This window comes from Protopterus annectens, chromosome 2.part0 (genome assembly GCF_019279795.1).
Source record: "Protopterus annectens isolate FY-2018-M chromosome 2.part0, PAN1.0, whole genome shotgun sequence".
Taxonomy (NCBI): Eukaryota; Metazoa; Chordata; order Ceratodontiformes; family Protopteridae; genus Protopterus; species Protopterus annectens.
Genome location: NC_056728.1, coordinates 766571950 through 766589449, shown reverse-complemented (window position 1 = coordinate 766589449; position 17500 = coordinate 766571950). Strand labels below are relative to the sequence as shown.

General features: G+C 38.2%; 1 protein-coding gene across 1 annotated transcript in view; it reads left to right on the top strand.

The window, feature by feature from the left end:
* GLIS3 (GLIS family zinc finger 3) overlaps positions 1 to 17500 on the top strand; it is a 1687591-nt gene that overhangs the window by 1510289 nt on the left and 159802 nt on the right. The window contains exon 9 of the mRNA XM_044061079.1: positions 11655 to 11811. Coding sequence (XP_043917014.1) covers positions 11655 to 11811 — 157 coding nt within the window. The remainder of the gene's footprint in view (positions 1 to 11654; positions 11812 to 17500) is intronic.

Genomic DNA, 17500 nt, shown 5'->3' with positions numbered 1-17500 from the left:
TATATATATATATATATATATATATATATATATATAAAACAATGTAGAGCTGTATATCTATATCTATTGTAGATATATATATATATATATATATAGAGAGAGAGAGAGAGAGAGAGACAAAGACAATATGTTATTCTTCTTAGAAATGTTTTATTTAAAAATACAACTATATTTACTTTATATGACACCATATTGACCATGGATGCAAACAGCATTTAACCAAATATCCCATGTTTTATGCCTGTAACTTGTGCCAGAAGAAGTGTGTACTGTACATCCGTGCTGTTATGACTAGAAACCAGAAGCAATATTCCTCCACAAATGTTAGCAATAGGTCACAATTATTTGTTTTATTTATTTATTTATTTAGTTGACATTTGTTAACCAGGTTAGTCTGAATGGGCAAACAACCCTATTTCAGCAGAGACCCAAGGAGAAAAGCTCCACAAATATAAAGTAAAAACAAATCGTATACAAATACAGAATGTAGCAGTCACTAACAACAGAGAACCCCTATGGAATAAAAATTTTAACAGACTTCTAAATAAACACATGCAATAGTTGTATAAACAATAGAGAGTTGTGGTGTAGTTGTCAGTTGGCAATAATAACAGGAATAACATATGCAATGATTTAACATTTGTCATCATGCAGTTTTTTTATATTAAGGTAGCTTACCTGAAGGAAGAAAAATATATCTGGGGCAGGGTTGCCCTAATATAGTATTAACAAAGATAAGGGAGACAAAAGAGAGAGGAGGGGTAGTAAGGTTACCTTGGAGTGTCACATGGACAAGACCAAGATTTGAGCATGTAATCTTTTAACTTTTTTTTTTTACAGAGAAATTGGTTGTAGTAGCTCTTATGTCAGGGGGAAGTTTATTCCAAGAGTTAGCCACTGAGTAACTATACAGCAGTTTGCCAATTTGTTTCTTAGGCTTATATACCTCTAGGAGATGTTGGTTGGCACTACAAAGGCAACACTTTGAGGTGTAGGGAGAGACTAGGGTAGAGGTAGCAGGGCAGCAGGATGGATTTGATAGAACAGAGGATGTGAGATAGAGATGTGGAAGTAGAAGTTGCTTTTGAGCTTTTGGCCAAAGAAGATTTTGTAGGGCAGTGTAGTGGTGAGAGCGGTAAGGAAGATTCGCAGCCACTCAACACTGAATAAACAAAGGCAACCACAAGGCCTTCTACAGCTATGTCCGACACCAAAAAGGTAAGATGAACAGTGTGCAGAACTGGTAGGAAATAGTACCACCTTCAATGAGCAGAGTGACATAGTAAATTTGCTGGCTGATAAATTCAGCTCACACTTTATGCCACACTTCCCCCTTCACTCCTTGTAAAATCCCTACCAGCATAACCCCCCCCCCCCAATATCAGCAGGGAGCAGGTCATAGTAATACTCAATAAGGTTAAAACACAGTCTCAATGGAACCTGATAATATCCCAGGTTGCCTCCTAAATAGCTTGAAACATGACCTACAAGGACCAGTTGAGTCACTTTTCAACTACAGCCTCAAAAAAGGCTATGTACAAAGTGAATGGAGGATGGCAACAGTTATCTCCTAAAATGTTTACATAAAATCTTAAAGCTCATAATAAAGCATCACTACAGTCTCATAATAGATTGGGATATTCATCATAACCCTGGCCCATCCTCACCCAATGACAATAGTACCCAAGTAACTTACCCTACCAATACTATACCCCTTACCAGGTCCACAAATTCTATCCTAACCTTTCACCTAAACATTAGAAGTATAACAACAAGATTCACAACCTGCATGCCTTCTTAGCTGTACACTCCCCTGATATTATGTGTCTCACAGAAACCTGGCTAAAACCTACTATAACTTAAAATGAAGTTCTACCCACTGGGTATAACATACATCCAGCTGACCATATTGCCAAGAAGGGGGGCTGGATACCAGTACTTTATAAAAATACACTAAGTGTATATAGGGATACCGCACAACTGCCACTATTTGACAGTGCCAAAATCCTTATTACCACACTCCAAATTAATAATAATAAATCCATCTATATTGTCTGTCTATATTTCCCCAGGAAATAATATAAACACATTAGAAAATATTCTCCACTGGCTATCCATCACCTACCCTCAAGAAATCATTGTTCTAGGTGACTTTAATACTGACTGGTACACATGTACATCTGAATCCCTGGTCAGTCATATTAATCTATTTGGTTTCTTGCAATTAATTTCTACCACTACCAGGACTAGCAAGCCCACTAAAAGAGCTAGTATCTTAGATTGGATATTTGTCAATCATCACCTCCATATAGACAAATATGGGACCCTCCCTGACAATCTCAGTGATCACTCTCTAACATACATAATCAAGGATAAAGTTGAATGCTCTCACCTGACCACACATAAACTTATCAGGAATAATAAGAATTTTAACCCGATTATTTTCCAAAATGAACTCAAGTCACATAATTGGTCAGTCCTTAAACAACTATCACTAGAAGAGGCCGTAAATTACTTTAATACTAAATTTTTGAGCATTCTTAACTTCCATGCTCCCAAGCATTTTATTCGAGTTAAAAATAATAGTGCACCATGGCTTTCTAAAGAAACCAAGTCTAAAATCAAACTGAGAAATAAAGTATGTGAAAACTGGCGCGCAACTAAATCCCCTTAAATTTCAACTTAAATTTTGCCAACTCAGAAATGATGCCAAAAGTTCCATTCTGATAGACAAAAAAACCTACAATCTCAACCTTCAACAAAAACACCAAAATAATCCACAAAAATTCTGGGCAGGCCTAAATCAACTATGACACCCAGGACAATCTACCACTCCAGTTCCCTCTAACTCCAGTCAAAAATCACCTGAGGACATTGCCAATGCCTTTAATAATTTCTTTACCAAAACTATCCAGACTCTAGCTAACCAACTCACTCCCACTAGCCCCTTCCCTTCTTCAATCACAGATACCTCATATCCTCTCTTTCACTTTCAACATGTCTCTACCACTCGATCACTACTCAAAAAACTAAAATCTACCACCCTTTCATTGTAGCATATCCCATCTCTATACTGATCAACAGGATCCTGTCAGAATGCTCCATCCCCACCATATGGAAAATAGCTCATGTTATCCCTCTCCACAAAGGGAGTAGCTTAACTGAATTATCCACCTATAGGCCCATAGCCATTCTCTCACTGCTAGCCAAAATAATGGAGAGATGTATACATAAGCAACTCATTTACTATCTCACTATGAATAATCTACTGGCCAATTCTCAGCATGGGTTCAGGCCATATCATGGTACCACAACCGCCCTTCTTTCCTTTACCAGTGCTATAAACCTAAACCAGAATGATAACTTGCTCCCTCAGCCCTTTTTCTTGACCTGTCAAAGGCCTTCGACATGGTCAACCGTCAATTACTCATCCACTCTCTAAAGGGCATCTCCCTGGACAAACAAACTATTCAATGGTTTACAGCCTATCTGAGTGAAGAAAACAGGCAGTTCTATGGCAGGACAAACTGTCTGCACTGCTACCTCTCTCCCTTGGAGTCCCTCAGGGCTCCATTTTAGGTCCCCTGCTTTCTTCTGTCTTCATTAATAACCTTCACACAGCCATCCCAGAAGCCACCTGCATCCAATATGCAGATGACTCCACTCTTATCTGTACAGCCTCTTCCCCATCAGACCTGCAAAACCTTACCCAGAGTACATTTAATACTATTGAAACCTGGTTAGCTAATAAATGCTTGATCCTAAACCCTAACAAAACTAAACTTCTACTCTTCATCCCTACCAGTCGATCCACCCCTCTTTCTTTCTCCATATCATCTAATAATGGTACCTCTATTTTCCCAGACGCCAGCACTAAGCTCTTATGTGTTATAGTTGACAATAATTACAAATTTAACTTGCATGTAAACAAAACCATTAAAACTGTTAACCAAAAGCTCAGCTCACTATACAGAAATAAACTTTTTCTAACCCCATTAGCCCATACCACTATAGCCCACTCTCACCTACTTTCTAGCCTGCTATATTCTTCTCCCATACTCTCTAACTTGAACAAGACTGAAATCAATAAACTCATCTGCAGCTATAACCATATAGCCATATTTGCTACTAACTCTACATATAGGACCCATCATTTTCAAAACCTTGAGCTTGTAGGGTGGTTAGAGTTCCCTAACCTACTTCAGTTTAACCAGCTCATAGTTGCTCACAAAATTCTCACACACCCGGAAAATACTCCTGCTCATAGAAACATTATACAACCCTACTGTAACCTGAGGCCATTACACCCATCTAATACATTATACAACCCTACTGTAACCCGAGGCCATTACACCCATCTAACACATTATATAACCCTACTGTAACCTTAGGCCATTACACCCATCTAACACATTAAACAACCCTACTATAACCCGAGGCCATTACACTCATCTAATACATTATACAACCCTACTGTAACCCGAGGCCATTACACCCATCTAACACATTATACAACCCTACTGTAACCTTAGGCCATTACACCCATCTAACACATTAAACAACCCTACTGTAACCCGAGGCCATTACACCCATCTAACACATTAAACAACCCTACTGTAACCCGAGGCCATTACACCCATCTAACACATTATACAACCCTACTGTAACCCGAGGCCATTACACTCATCTAACACATTATACAACCTACTGTAACCCGAGGCCATTACACCCATCTAACACATTATACACCCCTACTGTAACCCGAGGCCATTACACCCATCTAACACATTATACACCCCTACTGTAACCAGAGGCCATTACACTCATCTAACACATTATACAACCCTACTGTAACCCGAGGCCATTACACTCATCTAACACATTATTCAACCTACTGTAACCCAAGGCCATTACACCAATCTAACACATTATACAACCCTACTGTAACCCGAGGCCATTACACCCATCTAACACATGATGCAACCCTACTGTAACCCGAGGCCATTACACTCATCTAACACATTATACAACCCTACTGTAACCCGAGGCCATTACACTCATCTAACACATTATTCAACCTACTGTAACCCAAGGCCATTACACCAATCTAACACATTATACAACCCTACTGTAACCCAAGGCCATTACACCCATCTAACACATTATACAACCCTACTGTAACCCGAGGCCATTACACCCATCTAACACATTATACACCCTACTGTAACCCAAGGCCATTACACCCATCTAACACATTATACAACCCTACTGTAACCCGAGGCCATTACACCCATCTAACACATTATGCAACCCTACTGTAACCCGAGGCCATTACACTCATCTAACACATTATACAACCCTACTATAACCCGAGGCCATTACACCCATCTAACACATTATACAACCCTACTATAACCCGAGGCCATTACACTCATCTAACACATTATACAACCTACTGTAACCCGAGGCCATTACACCCATCTAACACATTATACACCCCTACTGTAACCCGAGGCCATTACACCCATCTAACACATTATACACCCTACTGTAACCCAAGGCCATTACACCCATCTAACACATTATACAACCCTACTGTAACCCGAGGTCGTTACACCCATCTAACACATTAAACAACCCTACTGTAACCCGAGGCCATTACACTCATCTAACACATTATACAACCCTACTGTAACCCGAGGCCATTACACTCATCTAACACATTATTCAACCTACTGTAACCCAAGGCCATTACACCAATCTAACACATTATACAACCCTACTGTAACCCAAGGCCATTACACCCATCTAACACATTATACAACCCTACTGTAACCCGAGGCCATTACACCCATCTAACACATTATACACCCTACTGTAACCCAAGGCCATTACACCCATCTAACACATTATACAACCCTACTATAACCCGAGGCCATTACACCCATCTAACACATTATACAACCCTACTATAACCCGAGGCCATTACACTCATCTAACACATTATACAACCCTACTGTAACCCAAGGCCATTGCACCCATCTAACACATTATACACCCTACTGTAACCCAAGCTCATTACGCTCATCTAACAAACTAATAGTTCAAATATTAAGAACTAAACATTAGGCTGGAGACTCACTATTTACCAACTTTATTGGCAAAGCCTGGATCGTACTCCCCACCAGCCTTACACTTGAACCCTCTCTCAATGCCAGCCTTACACTTGAACGCTCTCTCAATCTCTTTAAAAAAGGCCTTAAACAATACTTTAAAAGTCTCTGGCTCTGCCCCTGCACCAATCCAGATTAATCTACATAGATACCCATCCAGTTTTCATTTAACTAATGCCTATTTAGGCCAATACATGTAGGATGCTACTTAATTTTAACTTTGTAGAAAACTGCAGTAATGCATGCTGGATACACTGTAGTGCTGTTTAAGTATGTACTGTTTTCTCTGGTGCTGTAATGCATGAAAAACTGTTAATCTCTTATGCCTTACCTAATGTGAAGAAAACTTTGACCTCGTCTTAGTCAACAGACTATGGAATAATGTACCTCCTCTGTAGTTTCTATGCTTTTTATTTTTTGCTATGCTTATGTCTATTATGCTTGTATCTGTGATTTAGAACTTTTCTCCCTGGGCCTCCACTGACAATGGACATGTATCCAGTTGGACTATCCCAGTAAACAAATGTAAAATAAAAATAAATAAATAAAATCTCCCTTCATAAGGATGAACCATCAACTGACCCCAGAAACTAAAGACCCATTAGTCTCACTAGTCTAATATGCACAGCCAGGGAATGAATTATCAAGCAAATGACCAACAAAGACATTGGCAACAAACAGACACTAGACCCATTCCTGTTTGGTTTTCTCTATGGAAGGTCATGCCTACTTAACCTGGTATACTTCCTTGAGATGGTAACCAGTACAATGGATGAAGGGAAAATGGTGCATGCCACCTACCTAGACCTGGCTAAGGTGTTCGACACAATAGCCACTCAGGTATTGTGGACAAACTCACTGAACAAGTCATAAATCCCTTCACAACTCACTGGATTGCCATCTGGCTTACAGATAGGACTTAAAACAGAATTGGTGAGACCACTTCCACCAAGAGGCAGGTCACCAGTGGAGTTCACAGAGCTCTGTGCTGTGCCAATTCTTGTTTGGCATCTACTTCTTGAAAGTCAAGGCTAATGTCAAGGGCCTCTGTCCCTCCAAGTTTACAGATGACACCAAATTGGGAGCTATCATGGATTACCCCATGACACAAACATCTTACAAGAAGGTCGACCACAGAGAAATGACTGGTGCCAAAGTCACAGATTAAAACTCAAGGCCAAGAAGTGCATTACAGTGCTTTTTGGGAAAATGTCTACACAGGCAAATTACTCCATTGATAAGACACCCCTTAAGAGCTGTCCCAGTAGTTAGAGATCTGAGAACATATGTAGACAGTAATCTGGCCTTTGACCAACACATCACCAAGGCAGTAAGAAAATCATTGTATGTCACCCAACTTATAACTAAGAGTATGGCATTAGATCCAAGGAAGTCATAGTACCACTCCACTCATCCCTCATCAGTCCCATCATTGAGTACAATGCTTCCTACAGTGTGTACCTGACTATGCATATGCAACAGCTGGAATGCCCGGAGAGGTTCCTCACTAAGAGAATTCAGGGTATTAACACACTGTCCTGTGCAGGTTGTCTTAGAGCCCTGTCTCTATACTTAATCTCCTATAGGTTGTGGAGAGGTGATCTGTGTTTGGCATATAAAGCATCCTTTGATCCAGCCCTGATGGAGCTTTTGCACATCCATAAAATGAACAGCACCAGAAACACTAGATCCAACGATTTGAACTTTGCTTGTGACATAAATAGAACATGCTGGCAAGACAGATATGTGATTCAAAGGATCCCCATGCTCTTGAATAGGCTCCCCATCCATGTGAAGCAGAATCTATCCCTAACCCTATTCAAATGTAACCTTGACCAATGGATGAGAAATTGCAAATTCATCCCATTCAGATCCCATTTCTCTTACAGGCAGAGGCCAACAGGAAACATTCCCTAACTAACACTGGATGGATAATTGCTGCTTATTTTGCAGATGTGCAGACCATACCTTGATGGACTTCCAGCATGTCTACAAAACAAACAGCACCAGAAATACCTGTTCTAAAGACTTAATCCTTGCCTGTGATATAAATAGGACCTGCTGGGGAGACAGGTATGTATCCCAGAGACTACCCATTCTGTGGAACCGGCTCCCCATCCATGTGAAGCAGAGTTCCTCCCTAAACCAATTCAAGTATAACTTGGACAATTGGATGGGCAACAGCAAATTCACCCATGGTTTGGCACCTATGTCTTTAATAGACACTGGCAACTTGTAAATGATTCACCTCCCAAACTTCTGCTTGTAAATGTTTCATCTCCCAAGCCCCTACTTACACTTATCAAGGGTACCAGAACTTGTCAGAGATTAGGGATGCACGGCTAGGCTTAAAAAGGCCCCTGTGGTCATTAGCCTAGTGCATACCTTTGACCTTATGAACCTATAATCATAAATTCATCCCCATGTCTCTTATAGACAAAGACCAACAGTAAACATTCTCTAACTAATATACCCCTCCACACACACACACACACACACACACACACACACACACACACACACACACACACACACACACTCATAACATTTTAGCAACCTCCTAACTGATATAAGCCTCCAAACTAAAATACTCCTCCTAGCAAACATAACTCTCCCAATTAAGACACGCATGTTACCAGAGGATGTAATTGGGATGAGTTGCATGACTAGACTTAAAAAGATCTTGGTATTTATTAGCCCAGTATGTACCTGCAAACCCATGAATGTAAACAAATCAAATATACTTTGAAATAATGACTCTAAAAGCATCAGAATGCTGCTCTGAGCTTATTAGCTTTCATGCGGGTGATGGACTACATTAGCAGATAGGTTGGAGGAGAAAGATAAACAATACTGCTGCATGCAGATAACGGGACACCACAAGCAGATCGTAAACATCAACTTCAGCTAATGATAGGGCACTAGAATGCAAAACTGAAGGTGCATGGGATAAAATGAAATACAGACAACACAGTTGTCTTAGCAGCAAATGGGGGCAACCAGAAGAAGCTGAGAAGTGAGATAGAAGGGAAATAGTAGAACAAGTGAACAGCTTAAAGTGTCAAGGAGGATGTGGTTAGGAAAAGGGTAGTCTGAATGGGGAGGTAAAAGCTAGAATTAAACGGGCTGCAGCCTACTACCATAGAGTGTTAGGGGTACTGTATAAGAGAAGAATCCCAAAGAAGATGACCACTATAACTACAAGCTTGATTGTCTTAGGTTCTGACAGTCATCACATCAGGGCACAGATATCAACAGTGTGATTTTCCATTTAGAATAAATCAATCCGGAGAAAAGTGAAATGAGCATTTGGTGCTGGATGTTTCAACTTTCTGCATGAGCAAAACAAGCCTGGGTGCAGTCAGTAAAACTAAGACTTCCATTTCCTGGCAGAAAAGCAACACTTTTTTTACTGGATAAACCCACTACATCCAAGTACTTCAATGAAACCCACATTACATAGAAGAAAAGGTACTCTGACCTCTGGATTAATGCCTGGCTTACCACTAAATTGGTGAGATTATGATCAATTTATTTTTAGTGATTTTTATGTATTTCAGCAGTCTCATGGATAAAATGTAGGTTTCCCACAATATATATGGAAAAATTATATTTTGTTTACTGCTTAACAAATTACTGATTTCACCTTAAAATTCTTTGCAAGTTTAAATGAGTTTATATTTTGCTCCAGGCATGCAGGCTTTTACTAGCATACATCCTTTCAGTATTTAAGCTTGACATAAGTAAGGGAAAAATATTCTCCAGGGAAACTTGAAATCTTAGAATTTACCTCTCTCTCTCATCTTAAGCCATTTATGACTTCTAAGAAGACATTTTTTTACAGAGCCATAATGGGTTTCTGTTGACATTCAGAAAACACAATTGAGATTCTCAGAACTGCAAGACTGAACCTGTCATTCATAACATCTTTTAACCCAAGACTGTAGCAGCCACAATTCTCCATGGTAGGATAGCACCACTCCCAAAAGATGATTATTCTATGAAAAGAATACCTTTTTATAAAACTCCTATTCAAAGGGACAATACTGCTACAGCTGCTTCTAATAGAATGGGTACACATCAATGTAGGTCATATAAAATGTGCAATTACATTAAGACATATGGAAGTTAGAGACATCCCGACTCTGGATGGATTTTTAAGTTTAACTTTTATAGTTCATTACTAAGCTAACTGCCCTTGCGAGCCATTTTAAGCCTAGCCAATTATCCCTTGTGAGACTCAAACCCTGCACCTTGTGTTTGCAAGGCAAACACCTTAGCCATTAAGCCATCCTCCCACCCCCTAATTGTTCTAGTCATGATGCTGTATATTTAGCTGAATGCAGTCTATGCAATTGTTATTATGTTGGCAAGACAAATCGTAATTTGAGAGATCGCATATAGGAACACATGTATTGTATTAGCATGGGTGGCACAAGAAATGTGCTATCTAAGCATGTTGTTAATGCAGAAAATTATCATTCTTTTAAATTTATTGTATTAGAATGTTTTAGAAGGAACATTACGGGAGGAGAGGTAAAAAACTAAAACACAGCATTTAGAGATAAAATGGATGTTGACACTGCAGTCGGACAAAACAAAGAGGTTTAAATGAGCATATTCCTTTAAAACCTCTCCTGAGGTCACATAAAACTTCTTCTGAGGTCATATGCTTTACCCCGGTAATTTTGAAAGCTTTGAGAGTATTTATATGGTTGTTTTTAGTGTTTTAGTAGATCTGAGGAAGCACCCTGTTTGGTGCGAAAGAGCTCATCTTCTTTTAATACAAATAAAAGTTTTTTAAAGTTTTTACTAGCTTTGCCATGTTTATCTGGTTCTTCTTGTTGTTTTTATAGTTTACTTTTGTTGTTGAGTCAGTTTTTATCCATATTTGATGGATTTACTTAATACTCTTATATTTTATTTTTTAACTATTTTTATTTCCTCCAACATTACGTACATTTCTCACTCCCTGCCTTCTCTTAATCCTCACTCCTCCTCAACATTATTCTGCATATTTCCCACAAATCTCATATATTTCTATACAATTCGCACCTTCCCTTTTCTAAATATCTCACCTCCAGTTATTTTATTTCATTACAGTTTATTTAGAATTTGATTTGCACTAATATTGGGGCACAGATGCTGGATTTTCTTGGGTTAGCTATCTAAATGTACTACACATGTAATCCGAGTTGATGGCTTCCCTCTGCTATACCACTAAATGTCATACAACAGTGCCAGAATATTCAGCTGGCAAGAAAACTGTATTTAATTTTAACAACATGTACTTTCTCCTTTTGTACAAACCTCCAGCCATCACCAAGAAGAGATATGAACCATTTAAGTGATTTTGTAGCTGCCATCTAGTCATGTAGCCATTGGTGTCATATTGCTGAGAATTTTGACTTTTATGTTCGCTATATATATCATGTTCTAGCATATAGACTACTTTTTTTTTGTTGCCTGATCTTCCCCTAGGAATGTTCTCCAGCACACATTCAAGTCGAAGTGGAACGGCCACTGGACCATCACATCCTCCCACCCACCCACCTCCTGGACAAAATGTACAAAGTAGCCCTCACAACCCACAGACACAACTGATTCCACTGCCAGCAGTGGAAGAAGGAAGTGAAAGGTAAGACATAATTAACTACCTTTGATAAAAGCAACTTGCTTCAGATGGAAGGAAACTGTGGTTGTAGTTTATTTTATTTATTTAGTTATTTATTTATTTTTAATGAAGGTATACTTTTCATAAAGAGTTTGACATATCTTCTGTATATGTGTCCTATATTTTTATTCATTATCTTAATACGATTACTTCTCTTTCTTCATTTGATTTCTCCTCTTCCTTCTGCTGGCATCCTGCTTGACTGATCTGAATGGGTTGTTCTGCTTTTGTCATATCACAATAAATTTAGTAATGCCCCTTTTTGGTGCTCTTGTAACCAGTTAACAAGCTTAGAGCAATGCTGTAACCATTAGCTGTTTACCACTTTTGTGAAACTCAATTCAGGGTGGTTTATGTTTCTTTGTTACACTTTACTGAATCACTGAAACTACATTAGGAAAATGAATCTGCTGCAAGGAAATGTGAAACATATGGCATTGGGTTGCAAACAGACAATTCACCTTTTTACAAGAATCATATGCCTTTTGCCGAAGCAGTAAAAGAAACAATGTAGCCTACGTTTGACCAGCTGAGGAACAGGGGCTTCCACTTTATTCCCTGTTGACCTTTTCTTTCAACTCTGTAACTATCACAAGCAATAACAGATCTCCAGCTCTCTGTAAAGAGTTACATTGAGGAAAATTATGGTGTGCAGTTATTATGCTAACATTAACCCCATAACTACTGAACATTTTCAGGCAGTGTGTCCCCAGAGTTCTGTCCGGTTTGGGCAATTTTTCTTATTGTTTTTAAAAGCATATATTTCTAAAATGGTTCAATGTTTGTTTGTGAAATTTTCAGGAATTATGACCAGTATATGTATCTATACCACTTCAGTGGACTAGGCTGTTACTCTCAAAGATAAAAGAGCATCAGCACCACCTTGAGTTTAAATACATTTTAAGTTAGTTTCTATACTTCAACATATACAAACAATGAAACCGTAATTTGTATGCATAAATGTATATTGATTTTAGGTCAAGAATCATACCATCATTACATAGTTACATTTTTGATACTTTTTATTTTACTCCAAAGATAACTGAAAGCCGCCTTTTTTATGTTTTTATAAAATGTGCTTTCTGTCAATTTACAAAGCTCATTCTGTGCTGAATTCCACCCTAACTTTAAATTACAATATCTCTCTACTGCTTTAGTGCAAGACTCTTTGACAGACCCACTTTCATTTTGTTGTTGCACAGCTAGATAGCTTTTAGGGAAAACAGACAACAGCCTTAAATATTGGCTCAAATACAAAAAGGTATACATCTCATGGTACCCCTTTCACATTCAAAGACAGCTCTATCATGGGGCTGTAGCACAAAGACATGTAGCACCATGGTGAGTCAATTCCATGGTCATGCTAAATGCTCATGAAGCATTCTGGGGCAAGTCATATGCTAATTAGTCATGTGATCTCACCCGGAACTGCCTGTATTAAGTCATAAATAAATTAACACAGACACGTGTGGCCACTTGTGTTAACGAGCACAACCGAAAGCTTGTGTTCACCGAAAATGGTTGAGGCTTTATGTGGGCAGATAGTGTTGGGGTGTGTGTGTGTGTGTGTGTGTGTGTGTGTGTGTGTGTGTGTGTGTGTGTGTGTGTGTGTGTGTTTGAATGTGTGTGTATGTGTGTGGGACAATGAATGTTGGGGTGCCTATGTCAATGTGATGCACGGACTGTCGGTGCTAACCAATGCAGCAAAGTGCTGATTTGCACTTTCAGTAATTAAAAGCTGATATAGAGATGGGTGAATTACCACATAATGACATATTTCCTCAATGTAGCTAATGTGTCTCTGAACCACAAAATACTGCATTGTGCAAGCAGTCAATTTTTAATGCAGCTTTTAATAATGGGGTGGGGTACTTTCTGAATCCCCAGGACTGGCATACCTCCCAGCAAAGAAAAATGAGTGTTTTGCTATCATATAAAAAGAATGACAGACAATATAATTTTCCCAAGAAAAAAGTATTATTTTGGAAATCATTTCATAAAAACACATCACTAATATAATTTAGTCAAATAATGATTTTCTCAGCTTAAAAAATGCAAACTTTATTTTTTTAATGAATGGCATCATCGGAGCATTCAGGCAGCTATATATGAAACAAGTGATGGCACCTAACAATTTCAGACTATGTCTCTGTAGCAAATTTCAAAGAATAATGTATCATGACACTATTAGCATAGCAAGGGCGGGGTGAAGGGGGCATGTGACCTGGATGCAAGGTGTTCTGAAGTGCCGTTCCTGTGTTCTTCTTTCTGTAACCACATTTCTGAATGCTGATACAGAAAGAAAGCAACTTGCAAACATTTTTTTTTTTTGCTCTTTTGTTTGAGGAAGGAGGTAGGCAGTGCAGACGTAGTTCAGGGTCTAGAGCCCAAGGTGTTGATTGAGCTAGCTGCACCTCTGCATGACACAAAGCTACAAAATATGCTTAGCTAACAGATCCAGTTATAAAGACACATGCACAACCATTATCTTCTTGAAACGCAGTTTAGTGCACGTGTCTAAACAAAGTAGAGGAGAGAACCACAAGTTCAGTAACCAAAACTTCTGCACTCAAGATAAATGAGTTTGATTTTTACTTCTCAAGTATTGAAAACACAATAAAGATGTATTTTAGGCCATTATTGTACTCAGTGTACCAACCAGTATTTCAATACCTGCCCAAAATAAAAACTAGTATAATAAAAAATGACATACTGGGGGAGTAAAAGCAAGCACATGAAATTAAACCACTGGTGCCTGCTTTTAAATACACACACACACACACACACACACACACACACACACACACACACACACGCACACACGCACACACGCACACACGCACACACACACACATTTTGCATGTGCATCTGCAGAATGTATTACTTTACTTGTGTGTGTGTGTGTGTGTGTGTGTGTGTGTGTGTGTGTGTGTGTGTGTGTGTGTGTGTGTGTGTGTGTGTGTGTGTGTGTATGTGTGTACCTCTTGTGTCTCTGTGTGTGTGTGTGTGTGTGTGTGTGTGCGTGTGTGCGTGTGTGCGTGTGTGCGTGTGTGCGTGTGTGCGTGTGTGTGTGTGTGTGTCTGGAAATATTTTGGTGGATTATTAGCTCAAGCAGTAAGTATTTGATGTAGTCACCATATTCAGTTTGCATTGTCAAGAAAACAGAACAGCCCCAAACCTTTACATTATTAATTTACAACTAACACAAGACTGCCCCATAAGAATTCACAGAGAATGATTCTTCTTTCTACAAAAAACATGCTCAGAAGGTTTACAGAAACTCAAAATTCACAGAGTTGAGACCATAGGACTGAGTTTTTGAAAACCCAAAGCTTTTGAATGGAGATCATGGTACAGTGCAGATCGGGAAATTTGCCCTTTTCCTCACTGTAATTCAAACTCGGGTTTGGTATATATCATTTGCAGGGAGGTGTGCAGGCTCCCACATGGGGGGTACAGGGAGGCTTGCCCCCCCCCCTAAAAAAACATAAAAAAGCTAAATTTTTGTATTTTTGTGGGGATTTTTTATTTTGTTTTTTTTGTTTTTTTTGGTGTTCTAGTTTTGGAAACTCAATCATATGGTCTCAACCGTATGAATTTCGAGTTTCTGAAAACTCAGTCATCTGACATAGACCCGTGTATAGGCTTTTTGAGTTGTTCATGATCAATGCCAACTGTTTACTTTCATTTGTTCTGTCAGATTTATTTTGTTGTATAAGCTGGTGCCTTCATTGTTAAGTACAGTTATTAACTTTTTTTAGTATCTTATTCAGAGCTTGCACATTCTTATGCTTTACTTTAATATCAGTTGGGCATTGTTAACATTTTCTAACTCCCATCATAGTTTTTCTTTTTTCATTCTGTAAACACATACTGACAGTTTGGGTCTAAAACTATTTTGTTTTTTGTTTTTCAAGTTCCAGCATCAAGTCACTTTGCTCTTACTATCTAACGTGTAATGTTACTTGACTTGACACTTTCAGGTTTAAATTTATATTTCATTGTTTCCACTTCTACAGAAAGTTCAAAGAATCTTTTGAACACATAATTTTTTTTTCATTTTTTTTTTCAATTTCTGTCCCTGCAAGCCAACAAAGATCTTTCTTTTTCAAACTGCCACAAATACCCACTTTTATTGTTGCAACATATAGACATAGAGCAATTTTTCTTGTAGTTATAATAAAACTCAGTATTAAAAATTCACTACTCAGACTTGTTTTTTTTTGTTTTGTTTTTTTTTCATTTATGGGTTCTTATATACCTTGCCTCATTTAAAATCTAGTGAGATTCAATGCTGTATACAGACCTTTCATTTCTAAGTGCCTGTTACAACTGCACATTTCTTTTCTCTTATTTTTATTTCCCAGCAGCATTGACTTACACACAACAGGATGTATAAATGTAGTTTCTATCAGAACAGTTTATTTCAGAAGCAAAATGGTTCTCTTCAAAAAGCAGTGACAGACAGTGATTTTCACTAGTAAACAGTAGGCAAGTCAGAAATGGAATAAATATCTGGTTCATGTATGTAGGGTTTTTTTTCACTGTAGCAGCATACTATAATCTGAATTAGCTTCAGCAGTTTATTAACATTTCACTCTGTACACTATAAGGCTGTCAGCTTTGCAACCAGGTGTTTTTTTGTTATGCTGCAAAGGCAATAATTTGCTTGGATTCCCTTTTTTTAATGCTCAGTTTATTTACATCCAACAAAACTTCCCAAGTAGACTTTATCACAAGGTACCAGAACAAAGTCGAAATGTTATGAGTAAGTAACTGTGCATCAATACCTCTGAAGTGTTTCAGAAGTACCATATTATCGAACCTCCATTAGCACTTCACACATTGTTTATTATATAGTGTATAACATACATTACTGTCATCATTTTCTAATACACACACTTTAGAATTGTCATATTTATTTTCACAGCAAATTAGTCTTCTTTGTACACCATTGTTTCTGAATACACTTCATTGCCACAAAGCTTTTCCAATAATGTACATCAGTTGCTGCTTCACTTTCTTGAAGCAGACCAGTTTTTGTGCTTTGCCTCTACTAGCATCATTTTGCTGGCATTGGGAAATTTCAAACATCTTTCCCAAAGTCATGGGTAAAGTGAAACCACAGTACTTCACAGATCATTGATTTTACTTCTACATTTAAATTGAAGTAAACTACTTTCTGCTGCTTGAAAATTCAACACAACTTTGTAATGCTTGCTACCAGTGTCAGAAATTTCTTTCACAAGTATTCTTGAGCACATGGTACACGCAATAAGAACATTACTCAATACAGTTTTTCAATAGCTTAGTACATTCACATTAAACATCTTTGAGAGCAACCTTTCAGAAGTTTCATTCACTATTTTTGGCAAGAACCTTTCAGTAATTCCATATCACTTTGTTAACACAATCAACATTATTTGTTATTCTGATACTGCCTTTCATTCAATTCTTTTAAAATCAGTATAATTGTTGTTTCACTTATTTCACTTTCAGAGTCAAGCTCCTGTTTCTGGATCTCTGCTTGGGGTGTAATAAATATAAGCATATGACTCTATTTTTCACAACACAATTTAACAAGCATCAATTAAAATTTAGATTTCACTCTGAATTTAGTAAACACAATTCAAGAAAAGTACATCCCACAATT